This window comes from Zea mays, chromosome 4 (assembly GCF_902167145.1).
Source record: "Zea mays cultivar B73 chromosome 4, Zm-B73-REFERENCE-NAM-5.0, whole genome shotgun sequence".
In the NCBI taxonomy this organism is placed as follows: Eukaryota; Viridiplantae; Streptophyta; class Magnoliopsida; order Poales; family Poaceae; genus Zea; species Zea mays.
Window position 1 is genome coordinate 212,370,429 of NC_050099.1, and position 21,764 is coordinate 212,392,192.

A 21,764-nucleotide genomic window follows, 5' to 3' on the forward strand; every position below is an offset into this window, starting at 1 on the left:
CCCAAGTCCGAAGGATTCAAGTTCGAAGGTACCTGCTCATGTATTATACTCCAGAAACATTGTTAAATCATGTTTTTGAGAACCTTCGGAAGCCGAAGGCCCCCAACATTGTCTAAACTATCGGGACTTGTTTGGTTGTATAAGAATTAGAGGTAATCAAGGGGCATATGATCCTGTGTTATTCATTGAACAGCAAGAGATTATATACCCTTCTATCCCTCCAAATCTCCAATAGCCATACATCCACAACAAGGTTACAAGCTACTTACAGCGGCTTAAAAAAGTCGAGGGACGAAAAAACATTACAATTTACAAAGCTTGGACGTGGATGCGGATTTCCTTGGTGGGCTAGTTCATGGAAACAGGCTACCACCGTCTATGGGCCGTCCTATACTGTCGTCAGCGCCCCAGCCCAGGAAAATTGACGTGCAATGACCGAACCCAACCCAACGGCGAGGATACTGTCTGTATGGGCTCCTGGAATCTCTCTCGCCAACCTGCACAGCACGCATGCCGCCGTTAGCAGTCAGCACAGAACGCATGGACCAAACGAGTTTTAAGTGGTTTTTGTGACGAGTCCAAGAAGAGTATGAGGCCATGAGCTAATTCCGATTCCTCTGTAAAGTACTTTGCATCATTGAATTGCAAGAATCCGGAGCGTGGCTACAACCTCGCAGCACATTCGATCGGTGCATGGCATATATAGAACGTCGAACTCCAGAAGATTGTTTAGAACAATGTCTTTTATTAGCTTTCGCGTGTGCTCACAACACTGGATCTGAGATAATTGACAAGGCGTTCAGGTCATTTGGTTTCATAAATTTGTAGCCATCATGCATGTACATTCCGTTATTCGTAGATCAAGAAGCCCAAATCAGCTATATATCACAGCTTGAGCTTACACTCGCTGATTGATGAATATATAATACACTTGCAAACAAGGCATCTCGATCGATGGAGAAAAAAAGGGGGAAAAGCAACAAATCGTTGGAGAAGAAGACGACGGACGACCTCGTCGATCCCCGGCCGGTGACGCCAACAACAACCGCGCCAAAGTCATCTCCTTCGACGCCCGCCAGCCCTCCGGATCTCGGTCGGTTCGCCGCGTGCAGCCGCCGGACGAAGTGTTTGATCGTACCAAGCCGATTCGCCTGATTAGTTAATGGACAAGTCACACGTCCCTAGCTAGCTACAACAGCTGATCGACGACGGGGTTCACGTTCAGGTCATCAGATCACTTCCTGACGCGTCGCAGCGCGAGGTACGCCAACAGGCGGTAGCCGAAGAACATGGCGACGAGCGCGGCGATGCACGCCCCAGGCCCGGCCTCGCCGTCGACGGCCTCCGGCGGGAGCAGGCGCTTGAGGTGGCCGCCGTACTGCACGGCGATGAGCAGGCGGTAGCAGTAGTAGGTGAAGGAGGTGTACTTGGCCCACACCATGAACCCCGGCACGTTGTGGACGTAGAAGCCGCCGGTGAGCAGGTACGCCAGCATGACGACCGTGACCAGCGTGGACGCGCGCTTGGCGTCCATCATGGCGGCGCCGACGGCCAGCCCCAGCCCCTCGGCGACGAGCACGTACGCGAGGATGACGGCGAGCGTGAGCGCGAACGCGGCGGGGGACGGGTTGAGCGCCGCCATGAGGTAGACGACGACGGTGAACGCGGTGGGCAGGGCGAGCTCCATGGGCAGGTCCCCGGCCATGCGCGACATGAAGTAGGACGAGAGCGCGTACATCCCCGAGGCGCGCTCCCGCGCCAGCACGGGCCGCTCCTGCGGGAACGCGAACACGGCGTTGAAGGAGGCGAAGACGCCCCAGAAGATGGAGACGAAGAAGAGCAGGCCCAGCCGGTCCTGCACCGCCAGCGGCGACGACCGCCACCACATGGCGCCCGCCACCAGCGCGGGCGCCATGATCTGGACCACGCGCAGCGACGTGAACGTCTCGTGCCGCCGCTCCTTGAGGCTGCGCCGGAGCAGGACCGAGAACTGGTTGCACCAGCTCGTGCACCCGCTCCCCACCGGCGGCAGCAGCAGCGGCTCGCCGCCGCCGTTCTGCGCGTGGCCCGCAGCGTCGTCGATGGAGGCCTTCACCCGTGGGGCCAGCACCTTGCTGTAGGACGAGATGAGCGACTGCTTCACGTTGTTGCCGCCTTCTGCCGTGACGACGTTGTAGTCAGCTTGAGCAAAACCTGTTTATTAGGACAAATGACAATTAAGAATTTTGTTTTTTTTAAAAAAAAACAAGTAGAGAATGGAGAGACGATAAGTAAAGTATAATACCCCATGAATCAAGAACAGGAACTAGTGCGCTCGAGATAGAATTTGTGATAATCGCTTTCTTTATTACTCTTTTCTGGTACCGAGATAATAACGTGACGTTACACATCATTATTCCCTTCGTTACTGTGTGTGTGCGTACAATTCTACACGTAGCGCATCCTCCGCCGTCCAATAATTGACACCAGACGCATGCCGTACGTTCGATTCTCGATCCGGCCGGGGACGTAACGTACGCTAGCTATTGGGGCCACTATAACATTTGATCAAGAAAACGCGCGCAGCGCAGCAGTCTTGCTGCCATGGTGCTAGCGTAGCTGTGGCGACATGAAAGGCCCGGTGCACCGAGCAAATTAATTAATTATTAAAAAAAAGAGGCGAGGTGCCTGCCTGCCCCTCCAAGCCAAAAGGGGACGGGGAGGGAGGAGAGAAAAGTGGCCTCAGCTCCAAAAGCGGGCAATTCTGCACCGAGAAATGATTCCTCCTGTCTAAAGCCGGCACGAGCAGGGGCATATGTTTCCAAGTCTAGTGAGACAGCAGGGCATATCCATCGGTCGCCTGCATGTCACTCCCTAATGGCCGATTAATAAGAGCCGATATATCTACCATTTGCTCGTTCATGCTTCGTTCTGATGCATTCGGACACCATGTAAAAAAATTAAAAAAAAGAGAGAGGCAAATAAAGGGACCAGATCCAACTAAAAGCTGCCACGAGTGTCGGAGATCCATCCGTCACCCCTGTGTGTGCAGTGACATATATATAGCCCGTGTGCTAATATATAATCCACAATATACGACGCCCTTTAATTAATTTTTCCGATAGTCGATACGCGAGTCTTGATGTTCAAATACCTATGGTGTGTGTAGACCAGATTGGCTTACGTGATTTAGGGTGTGTTTGGCATGGCTCTGCTCCATCCCAGAGCAGCTCTACTCTAAAACTCTGGGTGGAGCAGCTCTACTCCAGAGTTTAGATTGTTTCTCATAACCAGTGGCAATGGCGGGTAAATAACTCAAAACTCCATGACTAGGTTGTTTTTTTGGAGTTTTCAGAGCAGCAAAAGAGGTACTCCAAAAAATTGTACTGCAGCTCCAAAAACTCCATAGAGTTTACAACTCTGGAGTTAGGGTGTTTGGCATGCTCTGGTCAGCTCCTCCTTGGAGTTTTGCTCTGGAGCCATGCCAAACAGGCCCTTAGAATGGCTCTGGGAGTATCTACCAAGCATAGCTAGTATATAGTATGTACCTTTCTGTTGGACGATGATGATGTTCAGCCACAGTGGTAGTGCCCTAATTCCCACCTTCAGTGACAGGTGTCCCTGTAGGTGTGTGATTTTTCAACCATAAAGTGCTTTGCAGAAAATAAAGCACTAGGGAGGGATGCATGGCAGGCACTACTCACCATCTCCACTCTTTTTCCCCCCTTCCTCTCATGCTCTTTCTCTCTCCCCTCTCTCTCTCTCTCTCTCTTCTTTGTTGGGTGCACTCCACACTCACTCACCAGGCGTTGCGCTTGTCTCCGGTCTCATGATGAATCTAATCCTCTCATCAATTGCAGAAAAAAGGTGAGCAAGAACACACAGACACTTGCTCCAGACTTCAACGCCACTTGTTCTAGTAGTGATCTGGTCAATCTAGTGATTCTCTCTCATGTCTCTAAATGTGTGTTTCAACTCTTCATAATCTTTTGGTTAGCTAGCTTAGCTAAGAATGAAGAGAAATATATGTATGTGTGTGTGTGTGTCTGCTTTTCCTGTCGCAGAGGATCAGACCATGATGAATTTGGTGGTTAGTTAGCTAGCTCTTTCACTTGTCTTATAGGTAATGCACAGGAAACTGAAACAACGCATAATAAGAGACATGCAACGCAAAGCCTTTTGCTGAGGCCAACAAGGAAAGGAAGGTAGCGTAAAGCACGAGAGAGACTCACCATTTGCGAGGTCGAGCATGAAGTCGGCCGGGTTGACGTGGAAGCCCGGCGCGAAGCCGACGGAGGCGAAGTAGTCCATGGCGTCGCGGCCGGCGCCGAAGTAGAGGCAGCTGCCCTCGGCGAGCAGCAGCACGGAGTCGAACATGCGGTAGACGCGGGAGGAGGGCTGGTGCACGGACAGGACGACGGTGCGTCCCTTCCTTGCCAGCGCCGACAGCGTCGCCACGAGGCGCGCCGCGGCGGTGGAGTCCAGCCCCGACGTGGGCTCGTCGAGGACCAGCAGGCTCGGGTTCACCAGCAGCTCGTGCCCGATGCTGACGCGCTTGCGCTCCCCCCCGGACACGCCGCGCACGAAGGCGTTCCCGACGACGGTGTCGGCGCACGCCGCGAGGCCCAGCTCCGCGATCACGGCCTCGGCCGCGGCGGCCTTGGCGGACGCCGGCGCGGACCGCGGGAGGCGCAGCATGGCGCAGAAGGCCAGCGTCTCGCGCACCGTCAGGTGCGGGTGCAGCACGTCGTCCTGCGCCACGAACCCCGTGCGGCGCTGCACGGCGCGGCACGGAGGGCGCCCGCCCGCCAGGACCGTCCCGCTGTGGCGGCCCGCCAGCCGGCCCCCCAGGATGGACAGCAGCGTCGACTTGCCGCTCCCCGATGGGCCCAGCACCGCTAGCACCTCCCCCGGACGCGCCTCGCCGGTGATCCCCTTGAGGATCGTCCGCTCCTCCGCCGTCGCGGGGGCGCCGGGACCCGAGTGTGATATCCGGCCGCCCGGCGGCGCCTTGGACGCCGACCGCTCCGTCTGCTTGACGCGGTACGACACGTCGATGAACTGGAGACAACCGACAAATCGGTGTGTTAATTTGGATTCAATTCCTTTGGAAGCAGGTATATATAGCCGTCGTCTCCTATAGTCCTCTAGCCTCCTAGGTCGTCGCAGGCACCACCTACCTGGAGGTCGAGCGGCGTGCAGACGGTGGTCAAGAAGCAGTCCATCTTGGACGCCGCAGGGGCCGTCGTGGCGAGGGCGCCGCCGCCGCCGCTTCCGTGCACGTCCTCGGCGTTAGGAGGCATTGTACGTACGTGGCCGCTAGTATCGAACAAAGCACAAGATGCTCCAGCAGCTTATATAGAACGCAGCAGGATTGGGTGGTGTGGATGGGACTGGCCAGGGGTGCAAGGTGGCCGCTTGCGATAGAGAGAGAGAACTTGAGGGGAGGCCGGGGCAGCTTATTAGCAGAGTGATGAGGAGGAAGGGGACGGCGAGGCGGGGCGCGGTTTATATGGAGGCGGCCATGCGGGTGGTGGTGAGGTCCACGTCACGGTTAGTGGGGGAGAGGGGGCACGTGGCGGGAGCCCGGGAGGGCGCGGCGAGTGGGGCGGCGGGCCCACCGGCGGAGGACGGAACGGAGCGGAGCCGCTTTTGGACCCACCAGCTGGTCCATCCGTGTGTGACACCGGTCGTCCGGACTCCGGACGTTCCATCCTTGTGTGACACCGGTCGTCCGGTCCGGGAAAGATGCGATGCAATGCAACGGCGGGAGAGGACGGGCAGCTAGAGAGGTGTACACGTTTGCTACTCCTACACCAGCAGGGGGCGGGCTGGCTGCCTGGGTTGGGGAAGGAAGGCCACACGAAACTGTGGCGGCGTAGTGGGGCGGCATGTGCACAAGCACAGCGTACAGCAGAGACTCCCCCGTCCCAACCGCGCTGCCTGCTCCTTCCCTGCCGTTAAAACAAAAGATAATTGGTGATCTGCTATAACCTAACGTTACTTCAAAACTATTTTTTAATAATTCATAAAAAACAGTATCAGACGATTACGATTCCCTATTGCGTTTCCTGTAAAAATGTGCTGTGCGTGTGATTTACTCTAATCAAATAGGAGTGCTTATTTCACATAATAATAAATATTAGGGATCTAATCTTTATTTAAATCTTTGGTCGATCGAACTAGTAATAACTAATAAGCACTCGATCCCTACCTCCGTAGAGGAAATAGTGCAACAATTCTCGTTCCTCTGTGGGTCAAACAAATTTAAGTTCAATTAAATTAATGTAAAAACGAATCGATAATTATCCATGAAATATATTTTTATAGTACTAAATATTATTTTTGGTACACCCGATACAGTTCAAAGCAAACTGGCATGTCTATAAGGCTTAACATCGTGTAATTTTTTTTGACGCAATATGGATATATATCGTCTGCTGGTTTCTCGGTACTTGCATGACACCACACCACCAACGGCCGGTCAAAAGAAAACTAGAGGTGCATGCTACTACTGCCTAATCTAGTGCCGACTACACACACAGAAACTCACAGTGACCGTGGATCGATAAGCTGATAACGTCAGCGTCGCCGCTCTCCCACGCACCCATGTATATGTATATATAGGCCGTGCGTTTGGCGCATGCAGAAGGCCGGTTCGTTCCAGCAGCTCGCATTGCCATTCTCGTGTGTGCTGGCTGCCAGTGCAATGCAAGCTACTCCTCCTGTACAAGGCTACAACACCATCAGCCGCATCAGCGACGTGGAGTACGACGGATAGGCATGCCTACGTTGCAGACTCGGAGGCAGGAATGGAGGATGGCCATGCAGTCATATCATCGAGGTCGTAGGCTATATATATAAATATATATAGCTCGTAGTCGTAGGAGTAGCTACCACTGTACCGCTAGCTCCTTGCGTTTCTACCGTCAGTAGGTCAAGTAACTAGTCCGGGCAACGAGGCAAATATATAGAAGCACTCCAAGGCAACAAGGCGGCCCCGGCCCCGGCCCCCGCGCGTCTCCATCTGTCCTCGTCCACGATGCCCCGCCAGGAAACCTGCCGGGTGCCGGCGACCCTGCACTGCACCCACCACGAGGTACAGCTCCTTCTTTGGATCTGCGTGCATGCGATGCCACGACGACGTGTATGTCCAGCCACTACCTCTCGCGGGCATATGCCGACAAGCTGCACGTACGTATATACTGCGTGTACGTAATACGGACCACCTCACGTCAGTTACTCTCTGCTTCCCCGCCCCCTATAAACCTGTACTACTGCTGTATGTATATACCGCGATACATGCTGCGCGAGACGAGCGCGATGCGTGCAGCTTCGAAGAGAAGAGGGTATACATACATATCCGTGTATTATTCCTTCTACATACAATGTGTTGCGTGCCCTCATATAATACTCGAAACTTATTTACAATGACATAAGTAAACGTGCGCGCGCGGCTAATAAATAACATTATTTTTTCTTTTAACGGCTAATATATAATAAAATCCTACCTACGTCGTGTTGTAATTTAAAGACCGTGTCGTACCAGTTATTGAGAACCATTATTGAGAATGAGGTCACCGGATTACAAGTTGTAGTCTACCACCTAGAGTTTGTGGTGCTACTATGGATAGAACTTCTAGAGCTGCTCGATTTTCCATGAGTTCCCTACTAGAGTACCATCCATCTAGGTTAGCCGGTATGATCCGGGCCGAGTTACTTCTGTAATCATGAAAGGTCCTTCCCATGGTGGTGACAACTTGTGTCGTCCCTCTTCTGACTGTATGCGACCAAGCACCAGGTCTCCGACTATGAACGCCCGGTGTCGTACAACTTTTTCATGATAGCGCCTAAGGGTTTGGTGATATATGTCTGACTGCAATGTTCAAACGTTCTTCTTCTAGTACATCGTTTCCTCAAGTCAGGTTGCTTCTGCCTCAGCAATGCTTTTGAAGGTTAATGTGGGTGCCCCGAAGGCCAAGTCTGCTGGCAATACTGCCTCGAATCCATACACCATAAAGAAAGGTGTAATTCCATGTAAGGATCAGTTGAGCTGAGTTCGCAAGCTCCAGACCACATAAGGTAGTTTCCTGATCCATTTCTCTGCAAGCTTTTCATTTTTGTCAAAGACTTTATTTCTGAGTACTTCTAATACCATCCCATTTTCTCTATCCACTTGCCCATTAGCTCTAGGGCGCACTACTGACTCATATTTGAGCTGGATACATTTATGCTCACAGAAGTCAAAAAAATTTGCGCTAGTGAAGTTTGATCCCAGGTCTGTGATGATGCTATTGGGTATCCCAAATCTAAAGATGATTTCTTGGATGAACTTTACTGCTTTGGCTGAGGTCAGGTTGCAATCGGCTTGTATTCTATCCATTTTGTAAATTTATCGATGGCTACCAACACATGCGTGTTTCCAACCTCAGCTTTCTTGAACGACCCGATCATGTCTAGACCCCAGCATGTGAAGGGCTAGGTGACTGAAATAGTTTACAATTGTTGTGTTGGCAGGTGCTGCTGTTGGTCAAAAATTGGCATGCCAAACATCTTTGGACTAGATCGGCTGCATCTTTCTTTGGTATTGGCCAATAAAAACCGGCTCTGAAAGCCTTCCCCACAAGTGTCCTAGATGCTACATGTACTCCACATTGCCCTGCATGAATTTATTCCAACAAAGCCTCCCAATGCTTGAATCGATGCATTTCATGAAGACTCCAGCGACCCCTCTCTTATACAGTACTTCCCCTATGACTACATAATGGCCCGACTGCCTTGCAATACACTCAGTAGCAGCCTTGTCATCTGGTTCTTCCTCATTCTTGATATATCTGATGATCGGTACCCTCTAGTCATTTGGGTCTGGATCTGCCTGCTCCATTGCCTTGCATTCCTCCACTGGCCCTGATGTGATACTTGGTTGTTGTATCTTCTGGACAAAATGCCTGGTGAAGCATGTGCTCGGCTTGATCCTAGCATAGATAGAGTATCCACTGCTGCGTTGCGATCTCTTTCTATGTAGTGGAACTCCAAGCTTTCGAATTTATCTTCAATCTTCCTAACTACAACACATTAGTTGCCCATTTAATCGGTGGAGCAATCCCACTCCTTATTGACCTGGCTGATGACAACCAGAGAATCTCTATATACCATCAATCTCTTGATCTCGAGTGATACAACAATGTTGAGCCCATGTATCAAAGCTTCGTACTCTGATGTATTGTTGGAAGCTGGAAATAAAAGTTGCAATGCGTACTTGAGCTAATCTCCTATAGGGGCGATGAAGAGGATTCTAGCCCCTGCTCCTTGTAGCTCCAGACCTCCACTGACTCGGGCTTTTTCAGGGATATGTTGCTCAGTCCATTCTGATATAAAGTCCACTAGATCATGAGTTTTGATCACCGTGTGGGGCCAAAACTCTATGTCGTGAGCTCCGAGTTCGCACACCCACTTGGCTGTCCTCCCCACTGCTTCTCTGTTGCGAAGTATGTCGCTTATCGGGAAGCCTGTAACCACTATGACTTTGTGATCGTCGAAATAGTGGCACAACTTTCACGCGGTGAGCAGTACAACACACAACAACTTCTAGACCTAGGGATATCTGATCTTAGAGGGCCCGAGGACTTCACTGATGAAGCATACGAGGTGTTGAACTGGATATGCGTGGTCTTCTTCCACCCGTTCAACTACCAACGCGGTGCTTACCACGTGAGTCGGGCAGGAGATGTATAACACTAAATCTTTAGTCGATCAATTGGAAGTAGCTCGGTGGGGTGGCTTGAGAATCGATGGGGTGGTCAAGAATTTTTTTGAGTGCATCTAGTGCTTCTTGAGCCTCTAGAGTCCACTGGAATCTATCCACCTTCTTGAGAAACTTATAGAATGACATTCCTCTTTCATCAAGCCATGAGATGAAACGACTTAGCGCTGTCATGCACCTAGTAAGCTTTCACATCTTCTTTTGTGAATGTGGTGGTTCCATCCTCAGAATAGCTTCAATCTTCTCTGGATTAGCCTCGACCCCTCGATGGCTGACGATGATCCGATAGCATCTGGACTGGTACCCCAAATACACATTTCTCCGGGTTAAGCTTCCAGCGGTAGCCTCAAGCTGTTGAAAACTTGCTGGAGATCTTTGAAGTTATTCGGGTTCACAATTTTGATCACCACATCATCAACGTAAGTTTCCACCCGCTTGCCCTAGTGGTAGGACAAGCATGTTTTGATAGCTCGTTGATAAGTCGCTCTAGCATTTTTGAGGCGAAACGACAGGGAGGTTTAGTAGAAGGCCCCAAAGGACATGATGAATGCAGTTTTTTCTTCATCTTCCTTCACTAGACTGATCTGGTGATATCCTGAGTAATAGTCCAGGAAGGAGAGCATAGAGTAGCCAGCGGTGGAGTTGACTACCTGATTTATTCTAGGGAGCCCGAAGGGATCCTTCAGACAATGTTTGTTAAGATTGGTATAGTCACATCTTGGATCTGTCAATTATGTTATGGGCGGAGTCCCACTCATGGGGATCTGGTCGAATTGGGGGAAGCTATAGGTATTATTGCGGGTCAATCAATTGGGGAGCCGGGGACTCAATTAACATTAAGAACTTTTCATACTGGTGGAGTATTCACAGGGGGTACTGCCGACCTTATACGATCCCCCTCGAATGGAAAAATCCAATTCAATGAGGATTTGGTTCACCCCACACGTACCCGTCATGGGCAGCCTGCTTTTCTATGCTATATAGACTTGCATGTAACTATTCAGAGTCAGGATATTCTACATAGTGTGAATATTCCGTTAAAAAGCTTGATTCTAGTGCAAAATGATCAATATGTAGAATCTGAACAAGTAATTGCGGAGATTCGTGCCGGAACGTCCACTTTGCATTTTAAAGAAAAGGTACAAAAGCATATTTATTCCGAATCAGACGGGGAAATGCACTGGAGTACTGATGTTTACCATGCGCCCGAATATCAATATGGTAATCTTCGTCGATTACCAAAAACAAGCCATTTATGGATATTGTCAGTAAGTATGTGCAGATCCAGTATAACATCTTTTTCGCTGCACAAGGATCAAGATCAAATGAATACTTATTCTTTTTCTGTTGATGGAAGATATATCTTTGACTTCTCAATGGCTAATGATCAAGTAAGCCATAGACTGTTGGATACTTTTGGTAAAAAAGATAGAGAAATTCTTGATTATTTAACGCCAGATCGAATCGTGTTCAACGGTCATTGGAATTGTTTCTATCCTTCCATTCTTCAAGATAATTCAGATTTGTTGGCGAAAAAGCGAAGAAATAGGCTCGTCATTCCATTACAATATCATCAAGAACAAGAAAAAGAGCGAATATCCTGTTTGGGTATTTCAATGGGAATACCCTTTATGGGTGTTTTACGTAGAAATACTATTTTTGCTTATTTTGACGATCCACGATACAGAAAAGATAAAAGGGGTTCAGGAATTGTTAAATTTAGATATAGGACCCTGGAGGAAGAATATCGGACCCAAGAGGAAGAGTATAGGACTCGAGAGGAAGAATATCAGACTCGAGAGGAAGACTCAGAAGACGAATATGAGAGCCCAGAGAACAAATATAGGACCCGAGAGGGAGAGGGCGAATATAAAATCCTAGAAGACGAATATAGGACTCTAGAGGACGAATATGAAACCATAGAAGATGAATATGGGATCCTAGAGGACGAATATAGGACTCTAGAGAAAGACTCCTCGATGCACATGCGCCAATCAACTTTATTCTTTTTAGTACAAGAACAAGATTTGCAAGACACTCAGGGTGTAACACTTCTCTAATGAAGCCTGCTGCTACTAGGTGGGCTAACTCGGTCCGTATAGCCTCTGTTTTGTCGGGTGTGAAACATCATAGTTTCTGATGGATCGGTTTTGCTTGAGGATATACCTTTAGTTGGTTCTTAGCCAGCTCTCTTGGGACTCCCAGCATGTCCACGGGTTGGCACACGAACATGTCTCGGTCGTCTTGCAGAAATTGGACGAGCGCGCTTTCCTATTTAGTAGTGAGGCTGGAACTGATGCTTGTTGTCTTGCGCTCGTCGGACAAACCAAGGTTAGCCCTCTTGGTTTCTTCAGTCGGCCGCATAGTGGTAGCGGTAGATGCTTCATTTGTGGGGATTGTGTCATCCCCTATTGGTTTATCGTCATTCGGCACCATAAGTGACATCAAGGGTCCGGCTGCAAGAGCCATCTGGATAGCCCCCCAAAACATTCTGCACCTCCTTGGAAGTCAGCTCGGATGATGATGATACCCTAGGGTCTAGGCATCTTGAGTATCATGTACAGTTAGTGCTGGATGGCCCCCGCCTTCCGATGATGGCATTGTATCTATAGTTGAACTGAGCTACCTCAAAGCGTAGGAACTCGGTCCAGTAGTTGTCTAGAGCACCGAAGGTGACCGACATGAAGAGGTGGCCCAATGGGTACTCCCCTTTAGTCGGTACGATGCCGAAGAAAAGAGTATCCGACTGAATGAGGTCAGAAGTCAGAATTCATAGGGCCTGGAGTGTTCTGGGGAAGGTGACATTGATGCTACTGCCACCGTCCACTAGAACCTTTTTGACTCGACTCTCTTGAATCACAGGGTCAACGAGTAGAGGGTACTTGATGGGGTGATCAATGTTGAGCCACTGGTCGACTCGGTTGAACATGATAGCATGCTCGGACCATCGATACGGGGCTGGGGAACTGTTGGTTGCCACCAGGACCTGCCAATCGGTGAGCTTTTGTTGCCTTTTGTTCTCCTGGGACCCATGGCCTCCAAAGATGACATTGACCTCTCCGTCAATGCGTGGGAAGTCTCCACCACTGCCCCCACCCTGCTGCAACGGCTGATCTTGCTTGACAGGTTCTTCTCGTGGTGGGGGAGGCGACAACGGCTGGAATGATCGATCATGGCTGATAGAATTCTTGAAGTCCCAACAGTTGCGCTGTATGTGGAACATCTCTTTGTGGTACAGACACTAAGAGTGGAGGATCTCATCCATTGTTCTTACATTGCCACGCGGCGCGCCGGGCGGCCGAGTCGCTGGCGGCCCAACGACATGCAGTTCTTCCCTAGGCCTTTTATCTCAGTGCTTGTCTTGCTGCTGGTTCACGTCCTTCTTTGGTGCTAGGGGTGTAGGCTTCTCGTGACCGATGAGGTCCTCGACTCGTTACCTCCTAGAACAGCTGTTCCAAAGTGGCGGGTGCCTTCTGAAGGATGGCTTGGACGAAGGGCGAGTCGTTGGACCCGCGGTAGAAGTCCTCGATCTCAGTAGCTTCCGCGATGTCGGGGATGCAGTTTTCTCATGGTTTGGAAATGCCTCAGGAACAAGCAGAGGGTCTCGTCGCTTTGACGCTTGATGAACTTGATGTCCCAAGGCTGCACTGCTTTTTCAAAAAGGGATTGAAAGTTCATGACAAAGTGGCGGCTGAAGTCGTCCTAGTCGTCGATGCGATGGCGAGGTAGATGTCGAATCCATTGTAGCACATCTTGCCCTAGGACAATGGGCATGTATGCTGTCACAACGTCCTCTATCGCCCCAGCGGCCTAGGTGGCGGTCGTGTATACGACAGGCCAGTGCGCCGGGTCCTGCTTGGGTTCATACTTGTCAACGTTGGAGACCTTAAAGTTTGGTGACCATTGAATCGCTCAGAGCTAGGGGTAAGGGCTGAGACTTCGCACGTCCCCCGGTCCTCTTGGCAATGGTCATGATTACGGTCCCGAGGAGGTGAGTGATGTTGTGCATCATGTTGCCTTTCCCGGGCTAACCGACATGGAGCCGGGCTATTCATTGAGGCTGCTGCCGACTTGGGTCTTGGTGGCATGAATACGCGCCGGTGCACCATGATCTCGGTCGTACTCTTCTCGCTGCCTCATCTCCTCCTCATGCCGGCGATCGAGTGAAGCATTGATATTTCTCCATGCGTCTCATTGACTGTTGATGGCGTGGCGTAGATCATTCGATGGATGGGCGAGGGGAAGAAGACTGTTCGCCACTTGGTTGAGGATCTGTCGATAGCCTTTCGCGTCTAGGGGGCACGGTAAACCATTGGCGATTTGAGCCAGGACTCCCCAACTTCACTCGGTGTATTCAGTGCTCGAGCGAAGTGAGGGAACGGGTTCTGGGGGAGAAGCAGTTTCTAGCGTCGGAGCATGTCATCCTGCTCAACTTGCTCTCGTTCGCGTTCCTGGGTGTGGCGACTATCACGACAATGGGAGTTGCGGTGTTCGCGGAGCGCTTTGTCGTTTGTGGTTTCCCCTACTTCAGAGGCTTCATCCCAGGAGACGGGTTGTGCAGGATCCCATTCCCTAGCTTCATGGTGACACCGTATGTTGCGGCGCCTGTTCCGGCGTCGGCATCCGTCACGCTGGGGGGGGGCTCTTCCTCTAGTATGGTGGGCTCGTCGTCGGAAATAGGCACGTCCTCCACCCTTTCCTAAATGAAGAGGATGTCCGGAAAGAAGGAGCTTGGTGTGATGCTTCGTGCTCCTACCATCTCCTTTGAGGGTGGAGTGGTCATTAGTTGTGCCCCATGGTTACGCTAGTCCTAGGGGCACATGCTTCTCTTCGCCGGGTGAACCTAGTCCATACCTGAGTGGGTGACGTGGCCAAGGGGGTTCGCCGCGATAGAGGTGCGACCTTGGTTGTCCAAGCCACATGCGTCACAACGACACTAGGCCCACCTGACGTAGGTGCAATCTTGTGTGGGGCGGAAACCCACCGAAGTTCTTGCTTTGGGGTTCATCGATTTAGTTCTTGTTGGCGCTGTACATGGCAATCCCGCTGTCGCTTTTGGTGCCACCAGAGAAGATTTCTTCCCGGATGGGTCCGCGAGGCGGTGCAAGATGCCTTCCTGATCTGCAATGAAGGAGATGGATCAGAAGTGGAAGATCACTCCAACATTGAAGGTGATCGTGGTGTTGAAGATGATGCCTTCCTACGTGGCGCGCCAGCTGTCGGTGTTTGTGACCCGACCGTGCACCACAGGGTTACCCACGTGATGCTTTTGGGTAGGACGTCATCGTTGATTGCGACTCGATGGTACATGAAGAAGCACTTCGATGTTGCACAAGGGTTTATACAGGTTTAGGCCGCTTTGGAATGCGTAACACCCTACTTCCTGTTGTGGCTGTGTATTGGTTTCTGGAGTATGAAGGTTACAGCAAGTGAGCTTTGCGATTGCTCAGGTGTTGTCGATGAGGATAGGGTGAGATGAGATAATTTTGTAGGGGTTCCCCTTCGGCCTTATATACACAACCATAGAGTTATCCCTTTACAAGTTGTGATCACTAAATATTTCACTTATCTCCTTCTTTGTCGCAGCTTGCAGCCCTGCATATCCAAGGTCTTGATCACCTTCTCACCCGAGTTATCGCCGAATGCTTAGCTCCTCAGGTGCTTAGAACTGCACTACCTGAGATATCAATGCTTCTGAAGCGCTTAACTCAAATGTTGGTCTTTATCTTCTTGGATTAGACTTGCCTGACCCGGTTATGACATGCTGGCCCATCCCGTAGGAGGAACCAATGGGAGGCCCATCAGGGGCCCTTGATATGTTTTAGTGTTCATGAGGACCTAGGGGATATCTAGCTCCCACACTCGCCCCCGAGTGACTTCGACCTCGAGCGGCTCTGCCCCGCATGGCTCGCACCCCGCCACGACTCCACCCCGCGTGGATCGCGCCCTACACGACTCCGCCCCACGCACCACATTAAGTCATTCTAGTAAATATTAATTAATTTTTATAAAACATTAAGTTATTTATTGTTTTCACCCATTTTGTGGGTTTTCTCAGACATTTCATTTGTTACTGGTTCAGTCATTCCAGAAAATATTAAGTCATACTATCGTCCAGACAACATTTAAGTCATTCTAGGTAACTTTAAGTCATTCTAGAAAATATTTAGTGAGCCTTCCCAAAGATCCACCTTTCTCTCAAGCAGAACATGTGCTCCTTTGCAATCACACCCACACTCTAAGTGTTATCACACCGGCCACCGTTTGTCACCTGCAGTGCTGATAAGAACTTTGTAAGAGCGGGGTAAGATGCTTCATAACTTATGCTCCGCCACCACCCATAAGAGTAGTTGTAGGGTTTATACTGTTTGTTTGTTGCCTTTGTTTCTGTTTTGTATTAACAATGACAGGATCAAAGACCCAAACAGACAAGGATAAGGGTCCTAAGCCTACTTATAATGAGTGTGTCTCCCATTTGGAATTGAAAGAGATGATGCACGAATTGACTAAAGCTTTTGAGAGCCACACCATTGATGCTGATTCGTCTCCCTCATGTTCTATATATCCATCTTTCTCTTCTTTTGATGCAAATATTGCAAATGAATATACCGAATGGGAAGCATCATTAGATAACATTTTGCACGATGTCGTATATGTGATTGGAGAAAATAAAATAAAATTGTGGCTAGTACTTTAACGAATAATGCATTAGTTTGTGGAACAATTTTGCATGTCTATGACAAACCACAAACTTGGGATGATATGAAAGCGCTTATGAGAGAACAATTTGTTTCTTCTCATGATGTCATGTCTTAAATTAATATGAGTTGCCTTTGTTACATGATGATTATATTACTGATTCTGTGATAATAATGAGTTGAGTGATGATTCTTCTATTACTTATATGCTACAACTTGAGAACAAACTTGATATTGTTGCTTCCCATCCTATTAGTTGTGCTAAAATTATAATATTCAGTCCCATAACTAGTGTGCATGACGAGCTGAAATTGTTATCTTCTTTAAATACTTTGGGTTATATTGAATTTGACGTTCTATGTAATTTAAATAATTTAGAGGAGAAACTTTCTTTTAGTGCCGATTTGCCATGGTTATCTAAATATACACATCATGTTATTGGAAGATATAATTGGAAAGGAGAATATATGGTACATCGAGTATATATTTGTTCAAATATGAAATCTCCTTTTGCTATGAAAAGATAGAGGGATATAATAAAACCAACCATATCACGTCTAGTTCCGCTTGCCCTTCTTTATATGTTTTTCAACAACAATGTCAACATCAAGAAGGGGAGCCGACAACTCAAAACCAACAAGGGGTCAATGACGGGTACATGGACGTCAACTCTATGGTCAAGGCCCAATTAATGATAGAGTCCCAAGCTTAAGGGGAGCCGAAGTCAAGTTTATTCGTGGATCTTGTTCAGACTACAGAAGTGGGTCGCACAACAACTGATGCCCAGGTCACATATGGACTCCATTTTCAACATTCTAGATACTGTTGGAAAGCTAAGGAGATAAGCTTTACAACCCAATTGGTCCCACGTCAAATATATGCTCAGAGCTGATGCGAATCATCGTAACAAGATGATGTCCAGAATCTGCCAAAAATCAGCGAAGCCTATTTGTGGGCCTAAAGACCTTGCACATTATAGGGTTGCTCTGACATCTTCTGGGCCACCGCCTGAGTCGAGGATGACTCCAATTAAAGTGGGGGAGGATGATGAGGACATCACTCCCATACAAACAATGTATGGACCCACGACATGAGCACGTGCACGATAGCTAAATCTCTAGGTTCGTTCTTACCTAGTTAATTGCATTTTAGAGCTTACCCTTTGTGCCATAGATGTTTTGATGATATAAACCTTGGAGAGGACCAGAAAAGACTTGGGAAAGGCCAAGATGTCAAGGAGGACAATCTAGGATGTTCACAACGAGAGAAAGCCAAGTCCAACTCAACTCTGTAACACCAAAACTTCTGATTTTGGGATTTGTAAAATAAAGTTAAAGTTCTATGGTGTACAACTAAGCTTTGGAATTCACCCTTTCTAATAAATAGTAATATTAAAATAATGTTAGTTTAAGTAAAATAGAAACAAAAATTCCGTTTGTGAGTTTCAAGAAGTAAATAATAGAAAGGGATTTCAATTAAGATGTAAAGAGATTCTATAACCTTTTTTTTAGAAAAAAGTAAATGGTAACTCCAAAGTTAGAGTTGAATTTTAAAACTAGACATTGATATTAAGAGAAAAAAGAAACATAAATGTTATTTGATTGAATTATTCCTTTTATGAATTTTGGCATTCGAGAAGTATTTATTTATAAGAAGGAAATATATAAGTAATATATATATATATTGCATTCATGTTGGGATTCCTTTTGAGTGATTGCATATTGACTTGAATTAAGAGTACAATAGAAATTGAAATTGTTGCAACTTTGTGACCTGAAATAACCTAGAAAGTAGAAATGGTAAATGAAAACATAAAAGAAAATAAACAAAGGAAGCCTCACCTGACGCGTGGATCAAGTCTCTTCCTGCCGGCCCAACTCACCGGTCAGCCCATCTTCGCACACCTGCTCGCGCGCGCCATGCTTTCTGTCGCGCGGAGACTGACGAATTGGGCCCATGACGCAACAAGCAACCGGTGCTCGCTCACTTACTCCATTTGACTTATGTGTGGGCCCATATGTCGAGTCTTCAACCTTGAGCCTGTGACGAACCTAAGCTCCGCTTTGACGGGGGGTTATTACGATGTTTGCGCGGCTGTTGCCGGGGACCTCGAGCAAGCCCGGTCTCGAGATATATATAGGGTAGCACTGCGATTCCCTTCCTACCTGTACCTGCGCCTTGAACTTCGTCTGTGCAAGAAGCACCATGAGAGAGAAAAATGGCGGGGAGGAGCGTCGTTGTCGGCATGCGACCAGGGCCCCGCTCCGTCCTTGGTAGATGGCTTAGGAGGATCATAGGGGCGTCCTAATGGTGCCATGGCCTTGCTGCCCCCGGAGCTAGGGCTGTCGCACCACAATTTCTCGCCGGGAGCCAGATCTCCAGCGCGGACCCTCTCTCTTCCGTGGGAAGAAACACCTACACCACTGGCCTGGGTAAGTACATACTCAGTTGCTTCACTCTAGTCTGCACATCACATAGCATTAAAACACGTTAGGTATTCGACCTTAGAGAGCCGAATTGCACTTCTCTGGTGATCCCTCCATCGTAGGGTGCAACGGCGCCGCCCTAATGCTTGGTGCTGTATTGGGGCTGGTATGTGAGCCATCCATCTCGTGATGGGTGTATGTGATTAAAAGCGCGACACACCCCCTTCATGGGTCTGACCGAGCCCGTTGGATGTGGATCTGAAGGCCCATAGGAGATCTTGGCGTGGGCGGTTCTAGACCATTGATCACAGATCTTGTGATCATCTATTAATATCGGTTCGTTATAATGTGAGATCTAATCTTGTCCCGTGAAAATAGATCAATCGGCCAGAAACAGCCCATACCCCTTTGCTTCGTTCTTTTGCTATAGAACCCATGCCTTTCATTAGAATAAACCCGCCATCCATTCATAGTGCAAAACAATCACGGATCAGTCCCTAACATTTACAAAACAGTCCCTAGCTACAGAAAGAAATCCTGGAAGTTGATTTATAATATGAAAATAATTATAGAAAACCTCAAAAAATCGTAACTCACACATTTTAACTCAGAATTAACTCGTTATAGTTGTTATAGCTTCGCAAATAAATTGCCTACACATTAACAACATTATTTTATAATACAACATGATGTTAAAAATAAACAACTAACATATTTAACCTATGATTATTAAAGTAAATTGTTTGATCTAAGTTAATGTAGTCTTCTAAATTTGTTCATCTATAACTTGACTAAAATATAATTAAGTTATAACTTAATTTTAAAATGAATTTGTTTGGAATATATTTACTCATATGGGTTATATTAATCAAAAGTACATAATCTTATTATTTAATCACCTAAAACTTCGGGAAACTATATCTTTTGAACCGTAACTTCGATTTTAGTGATTCTCGAACCTACGATCTCGTAGCAGCACGTAGAATATTCGTACGCTATTTGTTCTTATGCTTTGATGTATTGTTACCATATCCATTGTTTGCTTGAATGTATGTATTGCTACAAGTAGCAGCGATGTCACCGAAGACCGACTTTGGAGAATTACCTGGAGTTGCACCAAAAAGGCAAGTTGTGCCCTTGATCACTCTTTTTTACCTAATAATGTTCCCTGTTAATCACTATGACATGCTCAGGTTAATTTGATGGGATCTAATAGGTTACCATAATTTTGTTTACCCCACACCTTGCAAACCAATGAACTATTGGGTAGACTTGCTTTTGCTCTACCTGGTTTTGGGAATAATGATATACTGAATTATGGTCATGTTCCATTAATATTGTTGGTTTAATTATTGATCATGATAATATTATTATGTAAAATGGAACATGGAGCGACCACCCGGGAAATCAGTATTACCACAAGGGTGGAATGGGACGCCTTTGGCTGAATAATTAGAAAAGCTAGTGTGAGTTAATCCTTTCCCGAAAGCAGCAAGCGGGGTGGAGGAGTGTAGGTGTAGGGAGGTCCTCGGGTTCGACTGTCTTTTAGCTTTTTGGTCAAGGGATTTCTACATCGCCTTCGACCCAAAATCCGTAGCGGGTTCTCTCCTCTAGTGGAACTTTGTAAGGGTCTCACAGTGGATCTCTAGCCATTCACCTTATAAGTGTCTAAGGGTCTATCTAACCTTGACTAATCGGGAAACACGTCTTGTGGGTAAAGATGCGCAACCTCTGCAGAGTGTAAAACTTCTATATCAGCCATGCTCACTGTTATGAGCAGCTCAGATCCTCACATGATTAACTTATGGAATTAAACTTAATTTGTCATTTGCATTGCATTATAGGTTTTATTAATTTTGATCTCTTATTTATTTCGGATGGTATCTACGTACACTTAGTAACTGCTAATAAAATTTTGACCAACTTTAAAAGCAACGCTCAGCTTTAACCATCTCCTTTGGTAAGCCTTACACTTCACATGAGCCCCCACGGTAAGTGTGCTCATGCACATTATTCCCCACAACTTGTTGAGCGATGAATGCATGTGAGCTCACTCTTGTTGTACTCAAATCCCCTAGATCAAGGACAGGTACTAAAAGATAAGGAGCATGAAGGATGCCATAATGAGTTCGTGAGAGGTCTAGGCCGTCGTCTCACAGTCAACTATGGTTGCGAAGGATCGTTGTCTTTGTATGATGTAATTATTTATCTATTTTGTACATAACTCCTATTATATAGTAAAGATGTGACATTTGTTTCTGTACCATGAGTTATCATATGTGTGAAACTTGATCCTAGCACACATTTGAGACGCACACGGGTTTGCCCCTTAATTTCGGGTGTGAAAGAAGTGGTATTAGAGGAATGTTGACTGTAGGACATAACTTAAATAGAACTGGAAAATCCTTACCTACTTACCTTTATTTCTCTAATTCTTTCTACACTTTCCTTGATCTTGTCTCACCTTCTTGATATTTTGCTCTAATTACTCTTACCTTTTTCCTTCTAAAGGCAAAAGTGGATTTCACACCTTGGAATCCTGTACCTAAAGTGACCCTTAGGAATATAAATCCTAATCGTAGGAAAAACTATTTTTATAGGTAACTATGCACTTGAATGCTTGTTCTTATAAGACCTTCTTGATTTGGTTCTTTGATTGAGTGTGATGTATTGTGGAGTTATGCCCACAAGAACATCTTTAATGATATATGCATATATAAAAAAATTAGATGGGTAGTCAAACTAATCTAATCTGCTTAACCCATGGTAGAGAAGTATGATCTAATCTAATCCAATCTGATCTAATCAAAACTAGTCTAATCTAATCTGAAACTCTTATCTTATTTATTCACCTTTTTGCCTATATCTAAAGGTTATTGTCCGCAATTACATCTACAT

At 47.4% G+C, this 21,764-nt stretch overlaps 1 protein-coding gene across 1 annotated transcript; it reads right to left on the reverse strand.

Annotated features, from left to right (window-relative positions):
• Positions 1-780: 780 nt before the first annotated feature.
• Positions 781-5,461, reverse strand: LOC100281598 (ATPase, coupled to transmembrane movement of substances). Its single transcript, NM_001154517.3, has 3 exons — positions 5,160-5,461; positions 4,212-5,040; positions 781-2,193 (listed from the first exon to the last, which is right to left on the reverse strand). Exons 1-3 carry the CDS (start codon positions 5,280-5,282, stop codon positions 1,235-1,237), a joined length of 1,911 nt encoding a protein of 636 aa, NP_001147989.1. The 5' UTR covers positions 5,283-5,461; the 3' UTR covers positions 781-1,234.
• Between the last annotated feature and the right edge of the window lie 16,303 nt (positions 5,462-21,764).